Source organism: Lagopus leucura, unplaced genomic scaffold (assembly GCF_019238085.1).
Source record: "Lagopus leucura isolate 7727_CA_CO unplaced genomic scaffold, USGS_WTPT01 Super-Scaffold_100015, whole genome shotgun sequence".
Classification (NCBI taxonomy): domain Eukaryota; kingdom Metazoa; phylum Chordata; class Aves; order Galliformes; family Phasianidae; genus Lagopus; species Lagopus leucura.
Window position 1 is genome coordinate 444622 of NW_024962269.1, and position 27311 is coordinate 471932.

Sequence of the window (27311 nt, forward strand, 5' to 3'; positions counted from 1 at the left end):
GTATATGCAGCAGCTGAAATCTGTTTTGTTCCTTAGTGGGCCTCACTGCACTAGCAGGCATCTTATAATTGCATATTCAACCAGGCTTTCCTGTTCTTCTCCTTAATTAATACCATGGTAAAAGGGCAATAATGTACGTAACTGAGCCTGGTTTACAAGTACTGTTGGTCTGAGTCACGTGCTTCTAACTTTTGAAAATTTGCTTCTGCTAAAGGAACAATAGAATCTCTGTACTTCTTACTAGCAGTCTCATGACCACATTGCTCAAATCCGGAATCCATCTAGGAGAGCAGCAGGTGTGAACCTCAGTTTGTTTGTATTCTGTTGTGATCTATGTGGGAAATGACTCCAGTCTTTCTTACCCGTCTTGTTTAATGGATAGAAGATGCCTGCTGGCTTCTTATGATCTAGTAAGAATTTCTAGAGATAACAGTTGTAAGTCTGAAATTGTTCAGCATGAAATATTTGTTGTCACTTGTGCAAAATGAAGTCTTACCTTGCGGTGCTTATTCAAAAACAGCTCAGTAACGTTATTGCAAATTTGCTTTAATTAGTTTGACTCTATTTACATATTAGCCATAGGCTGTAAGTGGGTAATTGGGCTCCCCCCTTTGCAAAGCAGCTGGCAAAAGCGTGTTCTTCACTGTCTGCTAACAGCTGCTTGTGTGTGAACCCATCCAGAGCACTAGCAGCACAGGTAGTGCCACAGAGGTAATCTGCTGATTGTGGACGTGCTGTGAAATCAGTTTACTTGCCATAGCTGTGTGTGCCACTGCTGCCATGGCCCTACTTGTTGCTTGTCACCTCCTCAGCAAAGAATGGTAGTCAGGGTGGAGGTAGAGCCTTATCAGAAGTGTCTATCAGAAAAGCATCTCAGCCAGATACACCGGAGTTGAGTTTAAGTATGCCTGCCCCTGGAAAGGATCTGTTTTAGTTTCACCTGAAAATTAAATGATTTCTTGAATGCTTCAGTTTTGTTACCAAATAGCTACCAAGCTGGAGAGGCAACATTATTATTAAGGCAATGCCCTACGTTTGACCTTCCTGCTTTTCGTACTGCCTGGAATGGATGACACTGAAAGGGGTGTTTTAAGGGAGTGTGTGTGTATTTCTCGATATTTTTGTTTTATTTCTGACAAGTGCTGACACACTGATAGAGCAAGCTGCATAGATATGGCTTATTAACTACTTATCAGCAAGATTCTTCACCATAAAGCACAGAAACTGAATTATGAGAAAACATTGCTGTTGCTTTTCCATTTCTTATCAGCCTAGAGTTAGCATGTGGGAACCAAATGCTACAAGAATGGGTAGATTTGGAAATATCTGTAGCCTTTTGCAGTTGTAACAAACAGGAGAAAACTTGACTTGAAAAAAAAAAAAAAAAAGATAGGAAAGGAACCAGTTTCCTGAATTTAACAGCAAAAATATGAAATGCTTTGATGGGGGAGATACAGTAGTCACCATCTGTCTGTCAGCTGATGCAGACCATATGGTCTGTGTAGGCAAAGACAATCCATAAAAGGATTTCAAGGTAACCAGGACTGGGTACTGCAGTGTCTTGTGTGAGGCTGTCTGTGAGGAGTCTTAGCAGAATCCCTATGTCATATACTGTTAGAAGAGTTGCATCTTAGAGATTTATTTTAATTCAGATCGCTTGCAAAATATTTCAATATCTGCTGGTTGATTAGTTCTCTTTGTATTCAAGCAAATACATTAAATCCTTCACACTTTAGGTTTGCTCTTATGCAGTATGCAAGGATCTGTTGTTGTTGTCTGACAGTTGCATTTACAGTGCAGTTAACTAATTGGAGGCTATTGTGGACTCTTGGCACTGTCAGTTCAGACTTGGTCACAGGACACTGTCGTTGACATCCTCAGCCTGTGTGAGTACTGCTGTTAGTACAGTGTAGTGCCTGAAATGACATTCAAGTTCCTGCAGTTCTTCTGAGCCTCTGCTGATGGGAGCTGCTAAGAGCCCTAATGCAGATGTGCAACATGGTAACTTGGGCAAGCATAGGAAAGACAAGTGTGCTGTGTGTGCAGGAGGACAGAGAGGGCCTGCAGCAACTTTTATTTCATTCTGGAATCAAGAAATGAGAATACGATAACGCAAGTACCTTTGACTCTCACCGTGCTTAATTTCTGAATAGAGAGAAGTGGCACAAAGTACTTAATGATCTCTTGCAAAGTATAGTGCTGGTTGGAAGCATTCCTAAATGCTGGACTAGCAAGACTGCTAGAGCTGTAACCTATGAGGTGCAATGGACCTGCTCAGCACAGCTTCTCCGCAGAGGCTTTGTTGTAGCACAAGCACATTAGAAGTAAATGGAAAGGAACCCAGCCAAATCTGTGCCAGCTATCCCAGAGCTGCAGAGGCTGTAGATAATCAGAGACTGAAAAGCCGGTGGGCAGGAAAGGATCAGCTGGGTGAACAGAGAAGTTAAAAGGAGAATGCACTGAGGGCACGTCTGTGCAGACTGCATGTGGAGGCAACCAGCACTTCTTTCCCAGGATCAGGGCAGGGCAGCACTGCTAGAAAGCTTTTTTTAAACATGAAAAATCCCAGCAAGGTGTCAGAGAAACCATCCAATTGAGGTAAAAGCAGGCCTTGGGCTCTTTATCTGCCCTCATTTGGCTGTCCCAGAATCCAGTGCAAACAGAGCCATGGATGAACTTGTGATGTAGAAGCTATCTGCTTTCTGAGAATGTGTGCTTCCTGCTCTTAGCTCAGCCCTCAGAAACAGTTGCATGATGTGTGCAGTGAGAAGAGGGAATCCGTGGTGGAGGTCATGGCTGCTATGGTGGTAAGGGTTGCTCGCAGGCTGACTGGAGGTGCTCCTCCATCCTGGACAAGCAGAATTAGCTTCTTTTTCCTTTAGCATAGTCAAGTTCTAAGCAGGGTTTTTCTCCCAGATTCTGATGGCAGCAGTGCTGAGAGTGGAAAGCACCTTTGTGAGAAACCTGAGTCCTCGTCCTGCTGAGATGAAGACAGCTTTTTTCAGACAGTGTGAGCCAGAAGTTGTTGAGAGGAGAGAGGATCGATGGGAAGGAAGATGAAAGCAGTTATTTCCTGACTGGTAAATGTAGAGGGCAATATAATGGGTTGTTCTTGGTCGGCTGGAGCAGACCTTGTATGATGTTTGTTTTCAGTAGAAGAATATTTTCAAAGTCTAAGGACTGAGGCTACGCTTCAGCAAATCTTTTCAAGGTAAGACCCTGGCACAAAGCCTCGCTGCCCATTCCTTTCAGCTGTCCACCAGCCATTGTCATTTTCTTCAATGACAGCTACAATGTCTCCTTCGTTGATGTCCAGTTCATCCATGTTCTGCAAGGGGACAGGGAAAGGAAATGTTGTTAACCTGAGCATGCAGGAGGGACCCACATGTCTTGTGGGTTTTTGGTTTTTTTTTTACCCTGTCTTTCATCAAGAGTCTGTCAGTGTCCTCTTGATTGGGAATGAGCCTAAAATACCAAACAGTGGAGGATTAAGCACCTACTGAGCTGCCTATTTCCTTAAGATCCTCAGAACGTTCCCTAGCCTCCTGTTGTCTCCTCCTGAGTAACCTTTTTTATCATAAGGGAAGGATGGAAAGGGTTAAATGTGACTGTCCCAAACCAGCCAGCCATGAACCTTCCTTACTCTACAGCTGTTGCTCAATTGAACAGTGCAAGGCTTAATTTCTGGCAGAGATAAAAACAGTATCTCTATAAATCCAGCCCATAAATAAGACTCTTGGTTCTCTTAATAACAAACAGTGGTGACCAGTGGAGGAACTTTTAAGCCTACAGATTAAACTGTGACAGTCCTTTTGGCAGAGACTGATGGTGTGGCAGGAGTCGATGTGAAGAAGAAAGTATTTTTAACCAGTCTTGAGAAAAAATATAGAGGAAAGAATCATTTTATGGATTTGGATGAAATTATAACAATCATAATATGGAAAGCGAGAGCAGGTGTCCTACATGCTGTATGTTTTATTTACACCACTCTTTGAAACCTGTGGCTGCTGTGAAATAAAATATTCATTAGATGCATCAAGGGCCTGAGCCACTGTGTCTTGGTCCTTTTTCTTTCCATTTTTGGTGTTTTAGAAGGTAATCTGCATGATAGGAATAATGATGTCTCTCTCTCAGAGTTCATCTACAGGTGAGGAGTCTGTGTTTTTGAAGCTTAGTACAGTGGTTTGCCCTCTAATACTGTAATCTTACTAATGGTATTATGCTGAGAGAGGTCTGAAGCCAGTGAGAGTTTAATACCCGGGTTAAGGATGCAGGTTGTGGTTTATAACACTCTTTTGGTACACAGGCCAAGTCTGCTGTGATTCTGCAACTTGCAACACTGATACTCTGTCATTTCTGGGGATTCAGTCCTCCCCAGCGTGGAAGAGACCTCAGTTAAAACCAGTGTGTTATACTGGAGCAGGACTCTCCAGACGATGTGCGAGATCACATGGAGAGGAGTTCTTAATCAAGCATCCATCATGTAGTCTGAGATCTGCTATAAAGCTGCAGTAGAGTTTATAAGAGAGATCTCTACCTATTTTCTTACTCAGGGAGGACATTTCACAGAAAATGTAAGTTCAGAATGCTCAGTATTGCACATCTGGCCATCATCACCAAAATAAAGTTTTCCATGTGTCCTTAGGAGATTGCAACAGCTCAGGACCAATTTAGGCAAGCGTAATTACTTGCAAAGAGACTTATTGTTTCATCCTGGGCAGAGCACGGTCCAGTGATCTGTGCCAGCAGCTCTAGGTGCCCTCCTCTGAAAAAGGAAGGGAAGCTAACAGCTCCTTTGCACAGTTAATGCTTTCAAGATGTTTAGATCAGCATTCGGTTTTAAATCTGACACTGTATGCAGTATTTAGTTTGAAGCCTTTGTTTACCTGGGCTGTGTAGTCATAAAGTACTCTGTAGTCCTGTGATGATGTAGTTCTTCCATGTTCATTTACAAAAATGTCTGCGTAGACCCCATCTGTTTTCTCTGCTTGTGGAGAGGGGGGAAGGAAAAACAGAAACAAAGGGTTCAGTTGCTTATAAATGCATGGGATCATATGCAAGAGTTCACAAATACAAGGGTCTCTGTTCTCTCTCTGTCTGGAGGTGTACGTGTATAGAAAAGCTGCTGTGAACTGTAGGTAAATTCTCGCACAAAAACTATGTGCCATTGATTGGGTGACAGTGCAGCCATTGAACCTTCTGGGAGGTCAGAAGCATTAGCTTCATCCAGGTTAGGAAAAATGTTACCCCGCTAAAGCACGATCACAGTAGTGCAAAGAAGGAAGTACTGTGAGTAAATTGGTTTAAGATGTTTGCTACTGGAGATGTGGAATTCTGGCAGTGCAGTGATTCACACAGGGCTTTTCTTTTTCCTTTGAGAAAAGTGGAAAATACTGTGTTGGTGTGGTGGGTCATCAGACATTTTTCATTAGTTCATGTAGTTTCCATTTAGCCATTTGTCACAGATAGGACTTTTCTGAAAGAGATTTTAAACTAGCTTGACATAATTAAGGAAAACTCCTGTCATTCAGGAAAAGGCAGAGCTAGCCCTGTTGAAAAGAACCACCTGGGTCTCTTCTGCTGTTTTTGTGCTCGTGATGTAACCACAGTGGTAAAATGCAAGAACCAAAGCCTTGCTGCTGTGGATGCTGTTGTGCTGACACAGTAGTCCAGGACTGCTCTTGTGTATTTCCCAAGCACACCTTTGCTTTCAGAAGGGCTGTGTGGGGAAGAGAATGGCAGTCATGGTGTCAGCAGTCCAAACCTTCAGGGCTGGCTAAAGATGAAGGGGAGGGCAGGCTCTAATTGCATGCTCATAACCTGGTCTGTCAGCCCAGGTGAAAACACTGCCTTAGGAGGTTTCCAAAATGTGATGGCTACGGTGTGCTAAATGAGCAGCAAAGTCTACTTGGGCTCCACACAATATCTGAGTGAGAGATGGGCAGCCAGCAGGGCTCTTTCTGCAGTTAGAGGGAGATTATCATACCAGGCTTTAGCGTAAGGTGCCACCACAGATGCTGTTTACTTAGATAAAGTCGAGATCTGCTGTTTAATCCAGCATTTGATGTAATATTGTTGTTTATTTTGGTAAGTTTTTCCATATGTGGTCGTTATACAGCTCTGCAAGAGGCTAAATACCTTCAGGCTGTGTATGTATGTGGATGCTGCTGCATGCTGAGTTAAGACGGCTGGGGTCTGGCAGGTCCAGCTGGTGCCTGATAGCTCCGGAGAGGCTCTGAGCACCAAGTGCAGCAAGTGGGGTAGCTGCAGCCTCATTACTGGACATCTGAGCAGGCAAGGCATGCCTTGCAAAGGAAGTTGGCCTGAGTACGTTTAAAAGCTGTTTTAAAAGAACTTTTTGATTTCCTGTAGGCAGCAATCTCAGTTCAGATGTTCCCGGTTTAAATGAATAAAAAATGCTGTAAGCTGCTGCTTTCTGCATGGTCAAAATACTGTTTTAAATGTCCTACTGATAAATGCCTGACTGCAAAGGTTGTGATAAGGCAGTCCAAGTGTGAAATGAGATGAATATTTGTATTCATAAGGCATGAGACAGATGTGTTAAAGACTTTAGGGAATCCCTTGTGCTTTTTAGAGGTAGCATACCCAACGTTAGGAGAATACTATTATGTATAGTAAAACTGCATTGGTCTGAAAGCACGGTATACCCTTGCCCAGATAGAGGTCTTGAAGTTGTTACGACCCTAATGTTATATGGATTATTTAGTACTTCAAACTGGGAAATTTGAGCTGAATTTGTTTTCAATCTGCTCGTACTCTTGCCTGACATCATGTGAACGTGTGCTGTAGAAGTTCTGCTCTGTGTTAAAGCTGGATTTAGCAACTGATGTTATACACATCTGGTAAATTTACTTCTGGTGAGGCATACCGAAAGGAGGGGCTGAAGGAATGACTCTTTCAGCATTGTTTTTGCTGCTTCCATGCAACAGTCCAGAGAATCTGCAGAACCAAGAGAAGTCAATGACAAAATGAGTGACCAGGACATTTCTTACAAGTCTCAGCTGTCAGACTCAACCTTCCCCCCATGTGCTGCAGTGCTGCATGGATATCATCTCTTCCTGCGGCCATCTACTTTCCTTTGTCTATAAATATTCTTATCTTGAGTTAAAGTAAATTCTAAACAAAACCTCAGAAAATTTACAAGAGAATAAAATTCCTTTAAGGAAAACTAATGCAATTCTGGAGGGTTTGATTTTTCAGCTGGTGTATGGTCATAGTTTCAGGAAAATGGATATCTAAGCTCAGCAATTTCTGAGCAACTGAGACTGAGCCTCTCAAGGCTGTTTGCTCCTGCAGAGCACAGTTGTATTCTAATTGGCCATACAGTTGTCTTCTGTAATTGCAGAGGCTGCAATGTTACAATTCATTATTATATAAAATCTTGTTTCCAACCAAAAGCCAAATATTGTGTGAACCTTATCAGCTCGCTAACAACCCCGGACCACATTTTAAATGAAAGATCCCATCCCACTCTTTGTCTTTGCCGTATAATAAGGCTTGTCAAAATATTAAGCTCTCTTGCTTTTAAATACGATGCCATTCCTGCCATGAATTAGCCATTTTGGTATAAAATATTTAAACCAATAGCTCTACCATGCTGTTCCGCTGATATAACTGCATTCATGTTACTATATTTACCAGCCTAAATGGATTAGAAAAACATCTCCCTTATCATCACAGTTATTCCACTAAGTATTTTTTCCTTTGGTCTAGAGACAGTAGCTCTTTGTTCTGCTCAGCTGGGCGTTGCAATGCACTAAGCCAGGAGGTTTTGCTGAAAAGGACAGCTTTCCCCAGCCTTGGCTCCCAGCAAGGCTCACCTTTGCCCTCCCTTGATGGGAGCTTTTGATGCTGTGTGCCATGACTCACTAGGAAAGAGGAAATAAGTGTGAATGCTCTCCGTTGCCAGCTGACTAATTGTTTTATGAACTTGTTCTCTTGTCTCTCTTCCCACTAGGCCAAGGCAAAATGGTTCTGACTCCAGCTTTGACAGGTTTACTTCTTCTCTCGAGTTAACTTTTATTTATATGCAGCCATTTCTTGCTACAATGAAGGGCTTTTCAGGTCCCATTTACTGTCACAGAAGCATGGAATCACAGAATGGCTTAGGTTGGAAGGGATCTTAAAGATCATCTAGTTCCAACCCCCATGCCATCATCATGCACTGAGAAATGCTACTTCTGGGAACGAAAGTCTAGCACTCACCTCTTCATCATCCCACAAGTCTGAGTTGGGCTGTTGCTTCTGTTTGGTTCTCTGTCATAGTAGTTCTCATATCCTATTGCACCTGCAATACGGCAAGAAAAAAAAGTGATGTTCAATCAGGCAAAACCTTTTTCTCTCAACCAGAGTACAGCCATCAGTATAGCAGTTCAGGAACTGCTGGAAGAAGCAGCAGCATAAGATCCATTTGCACTTGCCAGTAACGTGTTTGGAGCAGCTCAGGAGGATGTAGGTGCTTGACAAAAGCCATTCAAGTGATTGCATGTGGATGCACTCTTGGTAGAAAGGCGTTCTTAACCTGGCACAAGCACAGTCAAGGTCCTGAGGAACCACTGCAACAACAGTGAGTAACCCTAATTCAGAATGCAGTTTAGCACATGACTGTTTCCTCTGGTTTTTTATGAAGCCCAGACTTTATGGGTTGCAGAGCATGGTCACTGTGAGCCCATGACCGTGTTCCTGATACAGTTGGTGGCAGTGTATTTTTTTTTCCGTAACACATTGAGCTGAGTATTTCTGTTGGAGCTGGGCAAATTTCTGAATATCTCTGGGAGCAGCAATAGCAAGAAATTTCCTGGTCTATGCTTGTGCACGGCTTCATATCTTTTGTATCTTCACCTCCACCTCCTGAGAGCTGATTTGCTTTTTACTGCTGCTTACTACAGCGATAGTTTTTCTTGTCTTGAACACAGTTATGTTACAGTCCTTTCATTCTCCCCTATGGTGTGGTTGAGGGTGAAATTGAGCTTATTTACAAATCTAGCTTTCCAGATGAAATAGTTACAGATGGATTTATTTTTCATCTTATAGCTGCCAGTGCAGTTGCTTAGAGCTGGTGGTCAGGCACCCTTCCTGCCTTCTCAGTGTGAAAGCCAAACAAATACGAGTCAAATCTGATTTGGAAGCCCTGATAGCCTATTATCTCAGTTCTGATACCAGGTAATTAAATAAGATTTTGAACTTAGACTAAAGACTGTGTTGAAGTTTTCACATTGGATTAGCCAAGACCATAAACAGAGCAGGCACGTACAATAGTGAGTGCAAAGAACTCCTACAACAGAAGCTCACAGTATTAAAGGATTTTTATTTTTATTTTTTACCATTTTAAGAGTCTGCATTTCTTACCCTTCCAGATTTTCTCCTGCTGTAGTTTCTAGCCTGTAATTCGTGCCATGACTAAGTAGAAGAGAGAGCAACAGCATCATGAAACCTAAAGGTTTGGTCAGGATGAAGATCTACCTCTACACAATGCAAAACCACACGTGGATTTTTTCCCCCTGCACTTTGCAAATAATAAATGAGATGAACAGCTGAACAGTGCTACTGTGCAAACTCATTAGCAAGAGCTGTAGAGGTACTAGGGTGTTACTTCCAGAGCATGTCACCTTCTAGAAGGTGGCAAAAAAAACCTGAAACAGCAACAACAAAAAGAAGCCAAACCAAGAGTCAGTTGTTTCTTTGCATTTCATAAAGCTCTCAAGAGTTTCTCCCACCTATTTCTTATTAGAGATGAGTCCTGACATAGCCAAGAACTGTTTGCAGAAAATGACCGAGGTGACTGCAGAATGAGAAATCTCCCATGAGGAGGGGAGAGAGGGAGCCAGCCCAGCTGAGAATTACAATTCTTTGTATACAATTGCAAGGTGCATTTTCACTGACAGGAAACAGAACTGTAGTTTTTCCTAGATCAGTGCTCTTGTAGCACTCAAACTTCAATCCCCTATGAGAAGAGGAATAAACTGTAGCAGCAAAATGACATCCAAGCACAAGCATCAGTGTATTAGTTAAAAAAAAATAAAAAAAAATAAAATTCTCTAAGTCCTGATTCTTAATTGTCATGGGTGTAATGAGAAAAGGCTAAGCAGTAAACAAGCCTTAAGTAGCTCAGTGCTGGATTACTAGCAGCATCCAGTCCTGCTGAAGAAGTTGCCAGTCTGCTACTGCTGCCAGATCTGGGCTCTAAGCTGCTCCTGTCAAGATTATGCCATGGGACAGGGCACTTGTACTACTGATGTTTGCACCTATAAGATCCCTAGCACGGAAGGCTTTTGTCAAGATACAATTTTCTTATAGCAGTATGGCTTATTCTGTGTTCTGAATGGAAGTAAGCTCTCTTGTGACTCCTGAGTCAACACTGAGGGGGTTCCTCTTTGGCGTCTCAGAATAGCGTTACAGCAGATTGCATACGTCTGCAGTCTGTGTACACAGATCAAAAAAACAAAGAAATGGAGGAAGAGATCTTTTCAGAATAGAGATCTATCATCAGCTGATGATGAGATGAAATAGGGAATTTTCTGTTCTTTTACAAAGGCTGTGAATCTTTGTTTGCTGCAGGCAGTGCAGGCATTCACTCAGTCTGTAAATATCTGATACTGCTTGTTGAAGTAAGAAGGTGTGGTTTGTATTTGGTCACTGGAATGTAAAATGACCTAATTTCTGATGATGTGTTTGGAGAACTCCTATCCTGGAGCAGCAGGTTTTCAATCTACTACTGCTGTTAGTTCTTCCTGTCCTATTCTCCATTTCAGCTCAGAGATTTTGATCAGTAAAGTTGATGAAGAGGCTTCTTGTGGGTTGAGTGGACAGTCTGTGCACTTTACATCACTACTGCATACTAGGACAAAGCCGATTTCATTCAAAATTTTCCCCAGTTGGGGTCGTGTCCATATGCAAACAACTTGTTAAGAGAAGAAAGCGTCATTCCCACCATGGGTGAATGGGTGGTGGGAGCAGAGAATCCTTCCTTTGGCTTTCCCAGTGGAGTGGGCTGCCCAAACACAGGCACAGGCTCATCAGCTAAGACCAAAAGGAATAATTACCTGGAGGTTGTGTTCCTGTCATTTTACTCTTAATGAAGTAGTCTATGTCTGACTCTACGACGCAGTCCTCCAAGCTTACCCGAACCTCTTCATACAGCTACAAAACAGAATTCAAGAATTTAATATTTCAGCTTTCATGTTGAATTAGCTTTTTGATGTTCTTCTAATGCTTTTTCTCTTTAAAACCACTGCAATTGGTACACGTCTGTCCCCCATGCAGACATTCTTGTAAACGCATCTGTTATTTGTGTTCTGGGTATCTTTTCATGAGAGGAGGAATGAGACAGTCCAGGGCTTTTCAATGCAACCGACATATTTATATAGCAAGAGCCAGCCAGTGAAAGTTAAAACTCAGGCATACTGGAATGAGGAATGTGACCCACATTTTTTTTTTTAGGATGTGATCCACAAACCTTCAAATAGGTGGAAAAAATTGAAGGAAAAAGCAAAAGGCCGTTATGGAGTGGTGTATGTTTCATGTCTTCCTGCTCTGAGACTGTAACTGCCTGCCTTTCTGAAGGACGTGCCTAAGCACTCCTACTCAGCTGAGCAATCTGGTATTTGGAGGCACTACCCAACAAAAGAAGGAGGGCAGACATAGTGTTCATCACACATGCCACACATTATCTAAACCCATGTATCTGTTTTGCATCTGGGGAAGAAGGAAGGAGAATGATTGAGAGGACTTCATGGAACATGCCAGAGCTGCACAACAGCCAGTTTGATTGCACATGCAGAGAAGGCCAGGCTAGTGCTGTGCTTCCAAAGGGCTCCTGCAGTTTGTCTTTTGCACGTGGAGCTCCCTGATTTTGGCCCCTACCTCATCATCCTTCACACACTGCATAGAGAGCTGGTTGCAGTGAACCCACAGCGAGTTCCGGAGGATGGTGATGCGGTCACACTCCTGGAGCTGGAAAACCTGAAGCCAAAGAGATGTGAAGTAGTGCCATGTTAGTTGTATTGCAATGTAGCAGATTGCTGTCATGAGGGGTTGTATTTGTGCTAAAGGGAAAGCCAGAAATATCCATCTCTGCCTTCTAAAGTATCTTTCCAGACTTCCTCTTTGGAACTATTTGAGGCTCTCTGAGTTTGCATTTGCTCATTTCTAAGGTTGTTTTCAGGGTAAGATAAGGTGTTTTTGTGTGTGTTTTTTTTTTGTTGGTTTTCTTTTTGTCTCTCTACTCTCTCCCTCATCTGTCTAATTCATTAATGTTGTACAGCTTACTGGATTTGCGGAGAGTGAAAGGGGGAAAACAGGATAAATATGTATTGAGGTGGTGGAAGAAGCAGATAAACTATCTCTGAAAGCTTTAGAAATTGGGTTCTGTTGTTTTATGTTCCAGTGTTAGAAGTAGAACATCGGTTTTTTGTTTTCTATGAGGTGTGAAAAGCTCAGATGCTTCCAGCCATCTGCTTGCATCTCCATTTGCTAGTAATTATGTCCAGAACACCACAAATGTATACAGTATTCAGCAGAATACTTGGGTGTGCTGCCTGCCATCGAATATCTTACTTAAAGATAAAAAGAGTCAATCGAGGGAGAACCAGCTGGTGTTGGGATCAGTTTCTGAGAGAAACAGCTTATTAAGAGAACCTGCAGGGTAGGGAAATTAGTAGTTTGCTGTCCATGCAGAATAAAAAGCCTATGGACACAGCCTACCCCCAGGGGCTGTTCAACTGGGAACTTACCAAGCAAATGATGCCCTTGCAGGAAATGCAGCTCATCAAAGACAGAAACAGAGCGACCTGGGGTTTGTCAAACCCTTTGCATGTTGCAGCTGCATGCTGTGATAGGCACATCTCTCATGCCATCAGCTTGTGCGACTGGCCCGCTTGTGAGCCCAGGCTGCTTGTGCCAAGGAGCACAGCCCAGCCTCACAATGAAGCTTGTCTCAGTGCTTGTACTTGCTAGCTAGGATTTTCAGGCTGTGGATGTCCCATGCTTAGCCACAGACCTTAACACTTCTAGCTTTTGTGCTGTGCAGCCAGAAGTTTGGGATCTTAAGCGGATTTGTTTCGATCAGTGAGCAGTTTAAAAGGTCTCACGAAATCTGCTCCTTCTACCTGCAAGCACTTCTTCAAGGAGGAGTTAGAAGTGCCATTCCTTCATGAGTGGCTGTCGGAGCTAAGCAGTGGGCAGGCCGCAAGCTCTGTGGGCTACAATGAATTTAGCCGTGTGGGAGAAAGTCTTCCAAGTCGTGGAAAGTTTTGCTTGTTTACTGGCTTATTAAGAAGGGGAAATTGTGCATCTTGGGAAAATTAAGGCTTGGCAAAGTTTCCATAGAAAGTTTGCAGTGGCAGCCATGGGACTTTCCCAGTGTTCCCAGGTAGGGAATTTAAGAGGAAGCAGAGAACCAGAAAGCTATTTTATGTAGGAGTAAAACTGGAAAGAAGTAAACATAGCAAAACTGTACTTCAGCAGATGGACAATGTACCTGAAGGATCATTATAACCAAGTGTGTGTCTGATCTGGATGTCAACCAGATGTGAGCTGGCGTGCAAACCTTAGAAACCAAGAGCAAATCTCCTTGTCCATAGCAGAAACAAACCTCCCCCAGCCACTATCCTTCAATGGAAGAGATTAGTCCTCGGCAGGGAGCGAATGTTCTTGCAGATGAAGGTAACATGCTATGTGAAATGTACAGGCTACCTTGTTTGCACTACAGTGATGCTACCATGCTTTTTTGCTTAGTGTGAAAACTTTCTTTTTAATCTGCATTGAACTTGTGATATTTAACAAGCAAAAATCAAACAAGCAAAAGCTGTCCTGCAAGAAACCATTCTGAAAACTTCCTGCAAGACATAATTCGGAGGGAATGTTTGTTTTTAATGGGCTGATTTAGCACTTCTTGTTTCCATTCTGAAATTCATCTTTTAAAAGAAGTGAATTTTCATGTGTTCCTGTTAATCTTCTACTGAAACTACATTCTGACAAAAAGCAGTTGCAAAACAATCTTGGCTATGATAGAGCATCATCATTAGAGCTAGTGTCTAAAGTTCCATTATAGGTGAAAAGTGGCAAGAAATGCAAGGTTGTACAAGTTCATATATTGCTCCTTGCCTCAATCCTCTGCACTTATTCCCTTCCTGTATATTTACTTACACACACTGAACAAACAAGAAACATGGAAGTAACTACGTCTGAATCTGTTCTAGATTCTGTAGTGCAAAGACTCAGTGTAAAGCAAACAGCAAAGCCCTTGAGATAATATTTGAGGACCCAGATGGGTATCTGTAAGTAGGATAAAACAAAGAGCACGCAAATATATTGCTGTAAAGGTCAGTGTTTACCTCACAGGTTTTAATATGTTCCTGTTCCCACTCTGTCCTGGCCTTATCCAGCTGCTCAATGTTCTGTCTGTACACATTCTCTGTAAATACAGACACACACAATAGAAACCCAACAGTTAGGCGAGAAAAATGATAGTCTTCCTCTTTTTCCTCCCATTAGGATTTTCCTGTGGCTCTTACTCTGTCAAACCCCAGGCCTGAAATAAGTCATGAGAATGTGTGAGCTTGAAACTGATAGTCAGCAAGTGTGCATGTGTATATACACACATATATATGGGGAGGGGGAAGGGGAATTATGTGAGATCCCACGAGTCCAGGCCATGCCCATCCTTTGACTCAGCCAGTCAGGTAAGCCATGCAATGTAGTAAACTTCAGTATGAGCAGTGAGTGCCAAGGCTGAGTTCATGAACCAGCGCAGAGGTTTGCCAGCGTTGTCCTTTTGGACAAAGCACATCGAGTGTGTTTCTGGCTGACGGATGTACCCTTGCTGCTGTGCTCATGTGCAGGGAACCCAGGGACTGTGTATCTGGTTTAGGTTGGCTTGGGACAATGAGCGTCACTGTGCTTTCAAACTTGCTTTGAGAAGAGTTTTTTTTCCTGAGTGAAGTCCTTAAAGATGGTCTGCTGTAAAATCTTTAATGACAGCACGAGACTTGCATGTCCACAAGTGAAATTAAGTGTAGCTTTCAGGCTTGCTTTTCTCTTCACCATGGTGTCTTTGGGTAGATGACATCAGGAAACCTGACTTCAAATAGGGCTAGCAACACTTGATTTGATCGATGCTATCAAAATTAGCATGCTGGTTGATCTTTGCTGAGAAAAAAATCAGTTCTATTACAAATAGAGTATCACCTGCTTCATGTGCTGCATCTCTGCATTGCTTGGCTTTGTTCTGACTCTGAAACAGGAAAAGAAAGAAACACTTCAAATTAATTTCCTGCATGTTTTGCTCCTGGCACAGTGTTCTGCTGCCTTCTTCCCTTTCCTCTTACAGGGTTAAGGCTCCAAGTGCAAACGGTTCTTGGCTGCTCCACCTTTATAATCATAGAATCATTCATGTTGGAAAAGACCTTTAAGATCATCTAGTCCAACCATCTGCTCTGTTGAGCATGTGCTATGGAGAAGGAGGGAGCAGAATTTCACAGGTGTAGACATAAGTCCACTGCCTGCAGTGGCAGCTTATATCATCCTATCCGGGGATCCCTGCTGTAGGAGCACACTGCTAGCATGCTGCAGCCTGAACTTTGTGTCTGCTCTCCAGGTTATTTTCTAGAGTGTCCAAAGTGCTTTTCCAATAGGTATTTACAAGCAGAAATGTCAGTTAAAAATATTCGTCTTCCAAGCTCCTCATGCAATGCATATATGACAAGAATACAGCCTTTAAAATACTTTGCAAATGCCAGACTATTTCCCATAACAACTCAGAAGGCTAAAAGCTAAATTCACTCTGAGCAGGGTTTTTGGGGTTTTCTTTTTTTTCAATCTGCAGCTTCTACAAATGAAAATAAGCACGTTATTGACAGCTCTGTACTCCCAGGTCTTTCTGCACAGATGGTGATGACAGTACATTAATGCACAGCTCTAGAAATCAGTATCACACATTCTTCCCTTCTGCCCTTCAAAGCACTGCTCAGGTAGGGGTTCTCATGACCATATTCCTCCTCACAGCTGGCTGGAAAATGTGTGGTAAACTGGAAACATCAGCTTCATTCTTATTTTCTTCCTGGCCCAAATTGTTTGCAAGTGCTGAGTAGAATTAAACAGCTGGCATTTCTTGTGAGGTGCCTCTGTGCATTTCAATTGTGCTGGCGTTTGTGTGGAAATAATGGCAAGGAAGTACCCTGGGATTCCTCTGCATGAAAGGACCTGGGTCAGATTTTGATACCACTGAAGTTACTGAGAGTTCTGGTGTGATTTCAGTAGGGCCAGGATTTCATCCCCCCCCTCTTTATGGCAAAGCTGGACGGTTTAATTCATCAAAGATTAGGGAGCGAGAGAAATAAAATGTAAACTTCTGATGCTGTTTTCAGAGTCTCCTTCCTCCTGCTCCTCGAGATGATTTTTGATCCTTTTTGCTTACACTGCACTTATTTTATCGAGCCAAAGGGAGTTCATTTATTTTGTTTTCTCCATCTGTTCCACTGTAAAATGTTCCCATTAAAAGTTAGCAAATTGTCAGCAACAAGTATCAGAAGATGCAATGAAGGACAGCAGTGCCTTAATTTCCAATGATTTATTTTTGAGTTTGTAAATTTAGATGAAATTAAACTAAGCGTAAGGACAAAAAATGTAGAGAAAAAGATGCATTCTAATGTAAGATACTATGCCTACTAAATGTAAGCAACCAAAAGGCAAAGCTAGCTGCGTGGCATACATCTGACTCGCTTCTTTCTCATGAATGATTTTGGAGAAAAATCTCATTCGGATTGCTTTCATGATTTGTAAAGCAAATAGGTCATAGCCTGGGATAAAGAAAACTAATGGGTTAACTCGGTCCCTCCCTTGGCCCACCACAGGACAAGATCAGGGATGGCAAGTCCAACTGAGTGCTTTGTGAAGGAAGGCCTCCTTGGGAAAGTGCTTCTTCCCATTTTGATTCTAAGGAGTTAATTAGAAGGGAAAGCAACCCCTGGCATCTTGTGGAATGGGCTGTTCAATTGTGTTCTGTTGAACCTGGGAAAAGGAAAAACAGCTTTCTCCCTTTTAAGCATCTGCTGAATAGGTCTGTCTGTCTCAGGTACCTTTTCTGCTTGCTTCTGGTTGCCTGAAGCGCTCATGCGTTCAAAGGACTGCTCGGCCTCATCCGCCTCCTTGCACTTCTGTTCGTAGCTCTTCTTTGACTGTATCCAATTGAAATGAAATCACATGTGAGGCTTTGGGTTAGGGAAAAGGCTGGGCTGTCTCAAAGCTCCTACAAACTGGAGTTGCTCATCTGGGGGAACCAATCAGCACCCAAGTTTTGGCCAAGGAGAGAATTCCCTGTGATGCCAGGAGGAGATGCTTATTAAAAATAGCACTGAAAAGTTGTAGCAGAGAGGCTAGTGGTGGGAATCAGACCCCCTTCTTACAGCCCTGAATTTCTTTGCTCCGTGTCAGTGCTGCCAGCTCCCTGCCCAGGTGGTCACTGCCATGGGTGCTCTGCACAGATGCAGCTCAGGCACTGTCGGTGCATCCAGTGCAGAGGGACCAAGTTGCAGCTAATGTGCCAGTGAGGATGAGCTGTCATTTCCACAGCGTGACTTGGATTGCCAGGTGGCTGACCCAGCACTCCGAGCTGTGAGACAGAACCAACCACACATAGGCAGCAATCTCAGTAGAGTTTTCAGAAGCAAAAGGTATTTTTATGTGCACCAGAAGAACTCCCTGTCTTAGAGCTTCGCTTAGAATGATGCTGCATGTAAACTAAAATACTTAGTACAATTCCAGCTGTAGCACTGGCAGGTCTGCAACTGCTCTTTTTCAGAGGCAGTTGCCCATCGGAAACCAAACCCAGCTGTTGCAGTTCCTGTACCTGCAAAACTCCCTGCTGGAAAGGTTTCCTTCTGCTTTACAAGGCTCAATTTTTTTTCAAGTTATTTTCATAGGCAGGAAAATGAGGTTTTCTCCTATAATTATCCTTGTCTAGAAAGAATCAAATCCAATCTGAACTGTTTCGGTTGATGCTGATTCCACATTTAGCTTTCTGAGTGTTCTAGGAGACTTCAGTGGGGGATGCAAGGAAGATTAGCTCCCTCCTGCCAGGAATCCCATCCTGTCTTACACACACATACACTCCTATGCCAACAGAACACACACACACACACTGCTGATCTTTTTTCATGTGATACAGTCTCAAGGTGGAGTGAGTTTACAGAAAACCTCCTTGCTTACCTCCATTGCTTTCTTATAATGGGACAACTTGTTCTTTTGCATGCGCTCCATTGCAGACTCGTACTGTAAGAAACACACAGGAGTGTGAGCATTTCTTTGGACTTTCCCCCTTGCCTGCTGGTAGGTTCAGGCAAGGCATTGGCAGTGTCTCTCTACAAGCCACGTGCCTGTGCAAAAAATGACTTCACTCTGCTTTTGCAACTGACAGGCTTCTCAGTGACACAGAGAGCATCAGGTAAAAAAAATAATAATAATCCAAGATAATTCTACTTCAGTGCTTTCCATTAATAGCAGAGAGGATGTAGGTCTTCATTTTCTCCCTCCCTCACCCTTCCTTTTTTTTTTTTTTTTTTTTTAACCTTAAGGAGATTAATAGTGTAACACCCATCAGTGCCTATCAGCTCTGCTAGCAGAGCTTATTGCTGGTCCAAGAGCTCGATCTCACATCTTTACAGACCAAACCACAGTCTCGCCCATGTGACCAGGAGTAATTGTCCATTGTGAACTCAAACGGCTCCTGTGTAATTTATATTTCATTGCTTCTGGCAAATTTATGCTCTGTGCCATTTGATTTCCACAACATAATCTGGTCAGCATTGGAAAGACGGTGCTGGATTTTCTTTTATAGCTTTAATTCTGTTATGCCCAGCCTTGTGTGACCACGAGATATGCTCCTATTTGGCAGGGCATGGGTTTCTTCAGTGGGACTTCTGGTCCTTTGATCTGCTCAAGCAAAACTCCCTCTGGGGTCACCCAGAAGCGTGCTTGACATCAGGCTCATAGCACAGTCCCAATGGCAGCTGCAGCAGATCCAGCACAAACACACAACAGTGCTATGTGAGATCTCCAAAAATGCTGACACCTTCCAGTATGTCTGAGGTTGGCTTCCTCACAGCCACGTGCTGAAGGAGAAAACATCTTACAATGGGTCTCAAGACTCCAAAGGAGTTTTGAGTATTTTTCCAAGCCCCTATAACAGTTTCCATTTGGGTTCCAAGCTTACTGTTTTCAGCAGGAAAAAGCCTCCCTCTTTGCAGATCCTAGTGATGAGATAGGGATGAGGAAGACAAACTCTGGGTGCACGCTGTCTTTGCCTGTGTGATTTGCTGTGCACATCAAATCTAGCACTGGTTTTACCCCCTGATATTCAGAGTTCTGTGCTGCTCCAAGCTCCTGTGTGTCTGGGTTGTGGACATGAGAATGTTGCTGTATTGGACGTTGCTCGTACACATTTACCTTTACTTAACATTGTCCAAGGTCAGGGTATTTGATTATACTGTTCCCTCAATCACTGTTTTCAGTGATGTCAGCTCTTTGTCTTCAAGCCCATGGAACCAGAGGTGTAAGAGTGACCACTTGTCTCCATTGAGAGCTTTTTTTGTTTTTCCTGGGGATTTGGAGATAATGAGACCACAGAGCATGAGATAGCTTTGAATGTTCTCTGAACTTTACTGCACAGCATCAACTTGATGCTATTCTAAGTATTTGGCGTATGTTCTGCATTCTGCTTAACAATCATTTTCCTCCTATGATTTTAGATGCATATGTTATCTCTTTATTTTAGTGCATGTTAGAGATCATGCAGGATCATGCCAAAGCAATGCAATTAGCAAGGATATAAAAAAGAGTAAAGGATGGATTAAGTTCTTACATGAATAAGAATAGCATCAGCAGTTACAGCAGAGGCAGTAAAAGTGACTAAAGCCTCTGTCTCCGGAGTTCAGAGCATTACTTAATTTCCAGCTGAGATTAGAAAGAGGCTTTCTTGCACAGTCTAGTGTGTGGAGAGAGAAGGGTAACTGGGCACATTCCATTATCTTTTGCAGTATTCACAGCCTATGGCTGAAGATGGGCCGTCAGAATGGACCGCTGACCCAACCTGTATCAAAGATTGGCTGGTTCCTCACCTTTTTCCTTTGTTCCTTCTGCCTTTCTCGGAACTCCTCTATTCCTTTCAGTTCATCCTTCAGCATTCCTGCCAGCTGGATATGAGAGTTTCCAACGCTTTCAATTTCTAAAGCAGATCAGAATTCATGTGCAGTCAGTGGAAAGAGGTGAAGTCACATTTTTCAGGAGATATTTCTAAGATCTGGCTGCTGCATACAGCTTGCTCCAAACAGAGCAACCTTCAGCAAAGAAGTACATGTAGACACATGAGGGGTTTGACATTGCTGAGGGTGCTCACAGCCTGAATTGGGCCTACTGCAGGTCCTTTCAGTGCTCACAAGTGATGTGGGCAAGACCCCTTGCTGCAGAATTGGAGCACCTGCTCGGAGCTGTTTTAGCAAGTGTAGGATCTCCCTGCGTTTCTTTCTGGCCCCATTTATTCCAGCCACAGGTGTTGTGGTGGTGGGGGAGGACCTCCATTGTCCCTCTGGTGTCTGCCTTCCCTCCACTACATTCTCTCTGCTTATGGGAGCTGCTTGCCACTTGCCCCAGCACAAATGTCAGCAGGGGAGCTTGCAAGCTGAGAATTTCCAAGGGTCAGCTAAGCTGGATTGCATTTCAGACCATCTGACTGATGCTGTTTGAAGTGGCTGGCAGCTTCTCTGCGTTTGTCAGCTTTGGTGGCTCTGAAATGAAGCCCTGCACTTTCCAAAACCGTTGAGCTTCCCCCTTCCAGGCTCTAAAAGTACCTTAATTCACCAGCTGCTTCTGAAAGAGTGCTTTTGTTATCTGAACAGCAGGCACCAACACCCAGATAACGCTGTCCTATTGGCTATGACAGTGTGAAAGATTTTAACTCTGCCCTGGGCGCTTTTAGAAAGCATCCTATGGATGCATGTGGATGTTAGTGTCTTGTAGAAGAGGGAACAGAGCTGGTATTTTGCAGCTTGATCTGGAGAAAAATAACTTGAGGAGAAAGCCATTTTCTGTGCCTCTGGGGGCTGCGTTCAGTGCCCAGACTTGGAGGATGACATGAGTGAGTGAGTGAATGTGCTTTGCCCCCCACGCTCCACGCTCGGTAGAGGAACAGACTGAGGTGGAAAGGTTAACGGTATAAGAGGGAGAGGATGAAAGAGCCCAGAGGGTGCCAACACAGTGTGCCTGCCTGAACCTGGGTCACAAAGCAAGATACAAATACTTACGTTGCTTGAGCTTCTCAAATGCTGCCTTCAGTGTGCTGGGAGATAAAAACAAGAGCGCTTCATTAGCACAGGCTTCTAAGGATGAGTTGGGAATCTAGAGGCAAAACTTTCCCTCAGCCAAAAGATCCACATAGAAATAAAGCTCTTAATAGCCTTGCAATAAAAACTGACCATGCTAAGAGACGAAAAAACATCAACCTGTTACCCTATGAAATGCAATAAAATGCTCCACGAAGCAAGGAATTGCAGAACTCCTTACGCTCACCCTCTTTTTTTTAATCAGTATTTGTAACTGTGAACGTTCTGTTCTTCCACATTACCAATGTGTGCAAGTCAAGTGAATGAAATAAAGGCAGTCAAGGGAAATTGGGCTTCGGAGCACTAGAATGCAGAGAAAGCAACCCCACCCTTCGTGGTAAGTGCAGCACCTTCCTCCTTGCTCACCCTTGCAGCTGGAGCAGCAGCCTCCCTGCTGTGCTTTCTTAGCACCCCCGCGTGGTGCAGCTCCTCGCCTTTAGGAGATGCAGCACAGAGAGCCGAGGGAGCTGATGTTCCCAGCGTGAACGTGCCGTGCTGTGAAATCAGCCCTCGGCACCGGGCTGTGATGTACAGCCTGGAGAGGAGCAAACACTGATGCGATGCTGCTCACCTGGATGGAGGTGCACAGCTAAGGCAGCATAGTGTTGCAGGAGGACGTGAAGGGGTGATTATAGTTCTCTCGTTGTCCTGGCTTTTTGCAATCCAAAGCCCTTTTTAAGGAGGCAGCATGAAGATCGGCAGAGGGGCAATGAGAAAGGAAAGAGCACCGTTTGTGAGTCACCTTCAGTGTAATGATGAGCTCTAGATCCTGGCTGGTAGGCTGGAAGGGTGTCTTCATGCACAGAAGCCAGTATTACACTGTGATTTGGAGGTTTTTCAGACTCAGAAACCACCTCCTCAGGCCCCAGGCTATATGGTTCCCTGAGGGAAAATGTTCTGCAGAGAGTCTCTGACTTCCTCAGGTGAGAGCCTGGGCAAAAACCCTCCAAGATCTCCTTGGCTGAACCACAGCTATTAGGAGAGTCCAGAAGAGGATGCGTGTGTCTTCTTAGCCATGTGCAGATGGGCAGGGAAATCCTGCATCTCTTGGCATGCTCCAGGAGATTTAAGAGACACGTGGAGGATATGAATAGGTTAATTTAAGATGGGCATCTTTTTCCTAACCATAGCCTGCAATACCACGTGGCCAGGCATAAGTAAAGTGCTCAGGTGATGGGAAAGGATGGATCTGTCCTCAGCAGTAACTGCCCTGCGATCCACTTCCAAATCTTTGCTTTTAACAAGTAAACACGAGTATTCATCTACTTGTTGAGCTCCTGCAGCATCCTCTCAAGGACATATGTATGATAAAATCAATCTGTTTGTGACAGTAGTTATCCCAATAATATTTAATCATTTTGAAGTTTCGCTCACCTTTCCTTCTGTACCCTGGTTTGCATAAAATGAATCTAGCGTGGGACTTGAAACAATTTTCTCAACATAAAGGGGAAATAAAGGATTTATTCCAAATCCTTTAATTAAAAGGTCTAGATCAAGTAACAAGTTGGATATCAGCAGCTGAATTAGCTTTTTTTCCCTACTTACAACCTCCAATGGATCATTTTGAAAAATTAAATGTACACATGAAATAAAATTAGCTTTAAATGTGGACTTTCCAGTGGAAGGTGGAGAACGTGCTAGCAGCATCATCCCAGAAATGAGTAAATACTGAAATTGTAAGAACAGGGGACACTTGCAAACCACACGTACTAATTTATGTGCTGTGTTCATCTGTTTTTCCCAGAGATCTTTTCATCAGCGTTGGTGATTCAGGTTTTATACCAAGACTGACAGAGTTGCTGTAATGCATACTGAAAAACAACTCATCCTCAGTACACATCAAGGACAAAAGCAGTTTGTTGCTTTTCTGTCGTTGTTTCCAGGCATAAGAGCTACCAGAGTAGTCAGTGATATTAAGCTATACATATAAGCTTTTCTTATTTTTGCTGGCTCTCTGTAAGCATTAATCTGTCTTCTGGGACAATAATGCATCTGGCTATGAGCCAGAGAGATACCTGCCTCATGCACAGTATTTAATTGCTAATTCAGAAAGCTCTGGTCTCTTGCTCCTGCTCTGAGATCCAGCCAGTTCCCCAGCTGCTGCTTAGGCTAAGGCCATAGTCAGCAGGTAGATTGGAATAGACTCAAGCCATTTCCTTCCTTATTTTTATATTTTTTTTCTGAGATCAATCAATCAGATCCCTTATCCTTATGGGGCCTGAAGGGGTAGCAGATATGTCACTGAGCCTAGTTATGTCTGCAGGAAGGTAAGTAAATCACATCTTGACCCACAGAACCAGCAGGTACTCCTTTATGACTCCTTTATGGGCTGCAGGGAAGCCAGCCCATATGTGCTGGCTGCAGCAGCAGTTCTGTAGGTGAGCTTTTGCTGCTAGGTGCTCTGATTGTATCAGTGAAATATATCATTTCAGTGCTTTGAGGGGTTTATGGCAGCACCTTGTGTAGCAGAAATACATGAGAATTTTAATTTAGATGGCCCTCCTGTGTATATAGTATATATACACAGTGTATATATACTACTTATTACCCATCCCATCTGTGTTGGTGTGACGTTTGTATAAGATTGGGAAAGGCTTTATTCCAAAGCATTGAAAATGAAGGTATGTCACTCTTAGGGATACTTGTTCACAGTCTCTTGTCCTTCCAGGATATGATCCTGCTCAGCACTGTGGCAGTCTGTTGTAGCACCTCTCTGGCCAGCTTGGAAAGCCTAGGGGTTGAAAATAATTCGAGAAAAGCTGCAGTTTGCCTCTTCTCCTCTTTCTTAAATTCCTCACTTCTGGTGTTTCTGTGGCAATTCCAAGCACTTCAGCTACGGACAACACAGTCTTTGCTTTGGGCATCCCTGCATGTGGGCTCCTGCAGGTGTCACAGTTACACGAATTCATCGTGCATGTTTGTTAAGGCTTCCCCTCAAATGTTTAAAGGCTGCATTTGTTAAAACGAGTTTCAGATACAGACAGGATTGCCCCTGAATCTGCAATGATGGGGAACAGCCAGATCCAGAGCAGCAGCCAGTCTGCAGCAACTCCTGGTGATTTTTGCCATCTAGCGGCTGAAACGTTCTTCGTTTGCTGCAGGATCTCCTTACTCAACTGCAGAGGAATGGAGATGCTGTTGTAAAATAGGCGCTTTTTGGTGCTTGTTTTTTCAAGCGGAGAGGGAGGAGGAGGCTGGCAGGGTTTTCGAAGGAGCTGGGCAGTACAGAGAGTAGAAACTCGCTACAAGCACCTCGTTGTTTTACTATTCTTGCTCCGTAGATTTCAAAACACTTTCCAAAGTGGACTTCCCAAATCTACCTGGCAACCCAGGCTCTCTTAGGCACCGACCACAAGGACCTGTGGAATAGGACGCTGGGGCTGCCAGGCAGTGTGCTGCAATGGGGCTCTGCTGCCTTCTTCACGGCCATGAGAGGCTGAATTGATGGCACCAGAGGCGCAGGTAGCTGAGCTCTCGTGATGTTGCTCTGCACACAGATATGCTCACTATGTACACTGTTGCACTGCTTTTTGGTGCCACTGCAGGCTCGATGGTTTGGGTGGGTTTTTCCTGTATTTGCCTCCTCCCTCAAATGCAGACTGTTCTGAGTAATTCATAGAGCCCCTTTACGTTTTGACACAGGAAGGCTCTTCTAACCGGAAAACCACAGCTCTTTTTAAATTTCCTTTCTTTTTCTTTTTTTCTTTTTTAGTCTCTGCTTGGTGAATAGAAGTGGAAAATAACTCCACCTTCCTTTAAAACAAGATCGTCTTCTTTTCTGTAAGGTTTCATTTCTATGCTGCTCTGTTCTTAGGGTAACATTTTTAACATTCTTTCTGAAGCTGGGAGAAGCCTCTGCCCACTGAAGTTCCCAGAGCAGTTTCCAGCAGTCCTGTTCCAGCTCTGCCACTGGTAGCTTAGCTTAGTTTCTGATAAAGAGTTTCTGAAGCCAACGTGCTGCCAGTCCCATTGAGACCACAGTTAACATCTCTACTTCCTCCTGCCACATAGGGTAGACCCAGTGTGCCATTATTGACACTTCTTTCTGTGGTAGCAAGGTGTGGAGAAACAAATGCAGAAGCATCTGCTCTCTATTGCTTTGCACTCAGACTCTCTGCACTGGGTGTACGTGCAGAGGGTGGCAGTTTGCTTGCAGGCAAGAAGATAACTCCCTCCCACATCCTAGGCAGGCACGTAGCAGAGTACTGCACACAAGGACCCTGTCTGACATCATTTAGTGGAGATGTAGTGCAAGCAAGGAACTCATTTTTGCCTTGGTGTTTGCTTGTTCTCTGAGGATTAACGAGCAGAAATGCAAAGCCACCCAGAGCAACTGGAAAGACTTGTGTGCAGGTCAGCTGGGTGTGAAGGCTAAGCCACCTGTGCAGGAGGAAAGGTACAGGCAGCACTTTGCTCTGTCCTCTGCAGTCCAGGAGTCAGTCTGTCTGAATTAGTACTGTGAGTCATGCCAGCCACCGTGCAGCAGGCTGAGCTCTGTGTTGGCTTGGATGGAGCTTATCTTTTGTGAAAACAGCACCAAACACTCTAGTCCTGCAGTGTCTGTGTGCATGTTTTGCACTTGCTACTTACTTGAGTACTTTCACATGAGTGTCAGAAAGAGAAGCAGCCTCAAGCTGACTGGAAATGGGGTTGCATCATTCCCAGGGTTGGCCTCTGCACTAATCGTACCAGACTTTGCTGGGACAAGGGAGCAAACCAGAACCCTTATAAATCCAGGGTTATCTATCAGGCATTTAAACTGATGGATTAAAAACATCGAAACAACTTAGGTACTTTAACATAGAACTAAATTTCCTCATCTCCTGGGAAGAGAACAGTGCAGCACTTGTCCTGGACACTGGTGAACTTATCTAGCCTGGGTTTAATAAGAACTGAGCAGAGGTTTAGGTCTTTCGTGTAGATGCTTGAATTTGTTTTCGCAGCATCCTGAAAGCTCAAAACACACGTGAGTGTATAAACCCTGTACAGCTTCAAAACATTCAATTGGAAAGTATCTAACAACAGAAGAGTGTGACCTTCCAAAATGATTTTTAGCCTCGGTTCAGAAATGCTTGCTTTGTGAGAACAGTACAGATGTTTCTGTGTATTACATGACAGACAGCCTACATTTGTACACAGGAAGCAGCAGCCTGGCATTTTGTTACAGATGCCCTCACCTTGTGTTCTCTGAAACTGCAGAGAAGGGCAGAGCAGGAACAAGCTTGAAGGAACTGCCCTTTCCCAGGGTCTGAAGGAGATGTTAGTGGAAAAGAAGGAAAGAAAAGCAGAGGGATTCATATACATAAGAAGAGACAAGCAGGGCAAATGACAAATATAGCTGTTGTCAGACTGGGCAGAATTTAACCAGCTCCTGCATGTTTACATCAGTTGCTTTACAGAGGAGACGAGTTCCCAGAGGCTCTGTTTCAGCTGAAGCAGAGGACGTGCCTGAAAACTGGGCTCTGTAGTATATTTTTTATCATATTTTTCTGCTGAAGAGTTGCCCAAAGCTGTTGCACAGAAATTCCCAGTCACCTTGCAGGATATTTCCTCTCAAAGCGTGAGCTCTGCTGAGAGTTATCTATTGTGTGTCAAAACATTGCAGATTTGGTCCCTGTTTATAACTTAGCTGAAAATCCCACTTTCTGTGCATCCTGTCCCATGTGTGCAGCACAGGATATGGAGGCTACAGAAATATATGGCAGTTTAAGCATTGTAAAGTGTAGGTCCCTCTCCTTCATTGGCAATGGGTGTAACCTGGCCTTTGCTGAGAAAGTAGGGCGGTAGCTTTTTAATCATCCTTTTCATAGTTTGTTTAATAATTAGAGACTAGGAAATACTGATTCATGTATGTGTATGTGTCTCTATATACAAGCTAAAAAAGTGGGTTAACAGGGCTTTAAACTTAACAACAAGTGG

General features: G+C 43.6%; 1 protein-coding gene across 3 annotated transcripts in view; it reads right to left on the reverse strand.

Moving 5' to 3' along the window:
- Window positions 1-565: 565 nt before the first annotated feature.
- PSTPIP1 (proline-serine-threonine phosphatase interacting protein 1) overlaps window positions 566-27311 on the reverse strand; it is a 46312-nt gene continuing 19566 nt past the window's right edge. The window contains exons 4-15 of one of the 3 annotated variants that reach the window (XM_042876256.1): window positions 21315-21349; window positions 20133-20239; window positions 18226-18288; window positions 17097-17195; window positions 15208-15253; window positions 14355-14434; window positions 11884-11982; window positions 11064-11160; window positions 8227-8308; window positions 6890-6960; window positions 4887-4987; window positions 566-3328 (exon numbers count right to left, since the gene is read on the reverse strand). In XM_042876256.1, coding sequence (XP_042732190.1) covers window positions 3194-3328; window positions 4887-4987; window positions 6890-6960; window positions 8227-8308; window positions 11064-11160; window positions 11884-11982; window positions 14355-14434; window positions 15208-15253; window positions 17097-17195; window positions 18226-18288; window positions 20133-20239; window positions 21315-21349 — 1015 coding nt within the window. In that variant the 3' untranslated portion in view covers window positions 566-3193. The remainder of the gene's footprint in view (window positions 3329-4886; window positions 4988-6889; window positions 6961-8226; window positions 8309-11063; window positions 11161-11883; window positions 11983-14354; window positions 14435-15207; window positions 15254-17096; window positions 17196-18225; window positions 18289-20132; window positions 20240-21314; window positions 21350-27311) is intronic. The other 2 variants (XM_042876258.1, XM_042876259.1) reach the window with 2 other exon arrangements.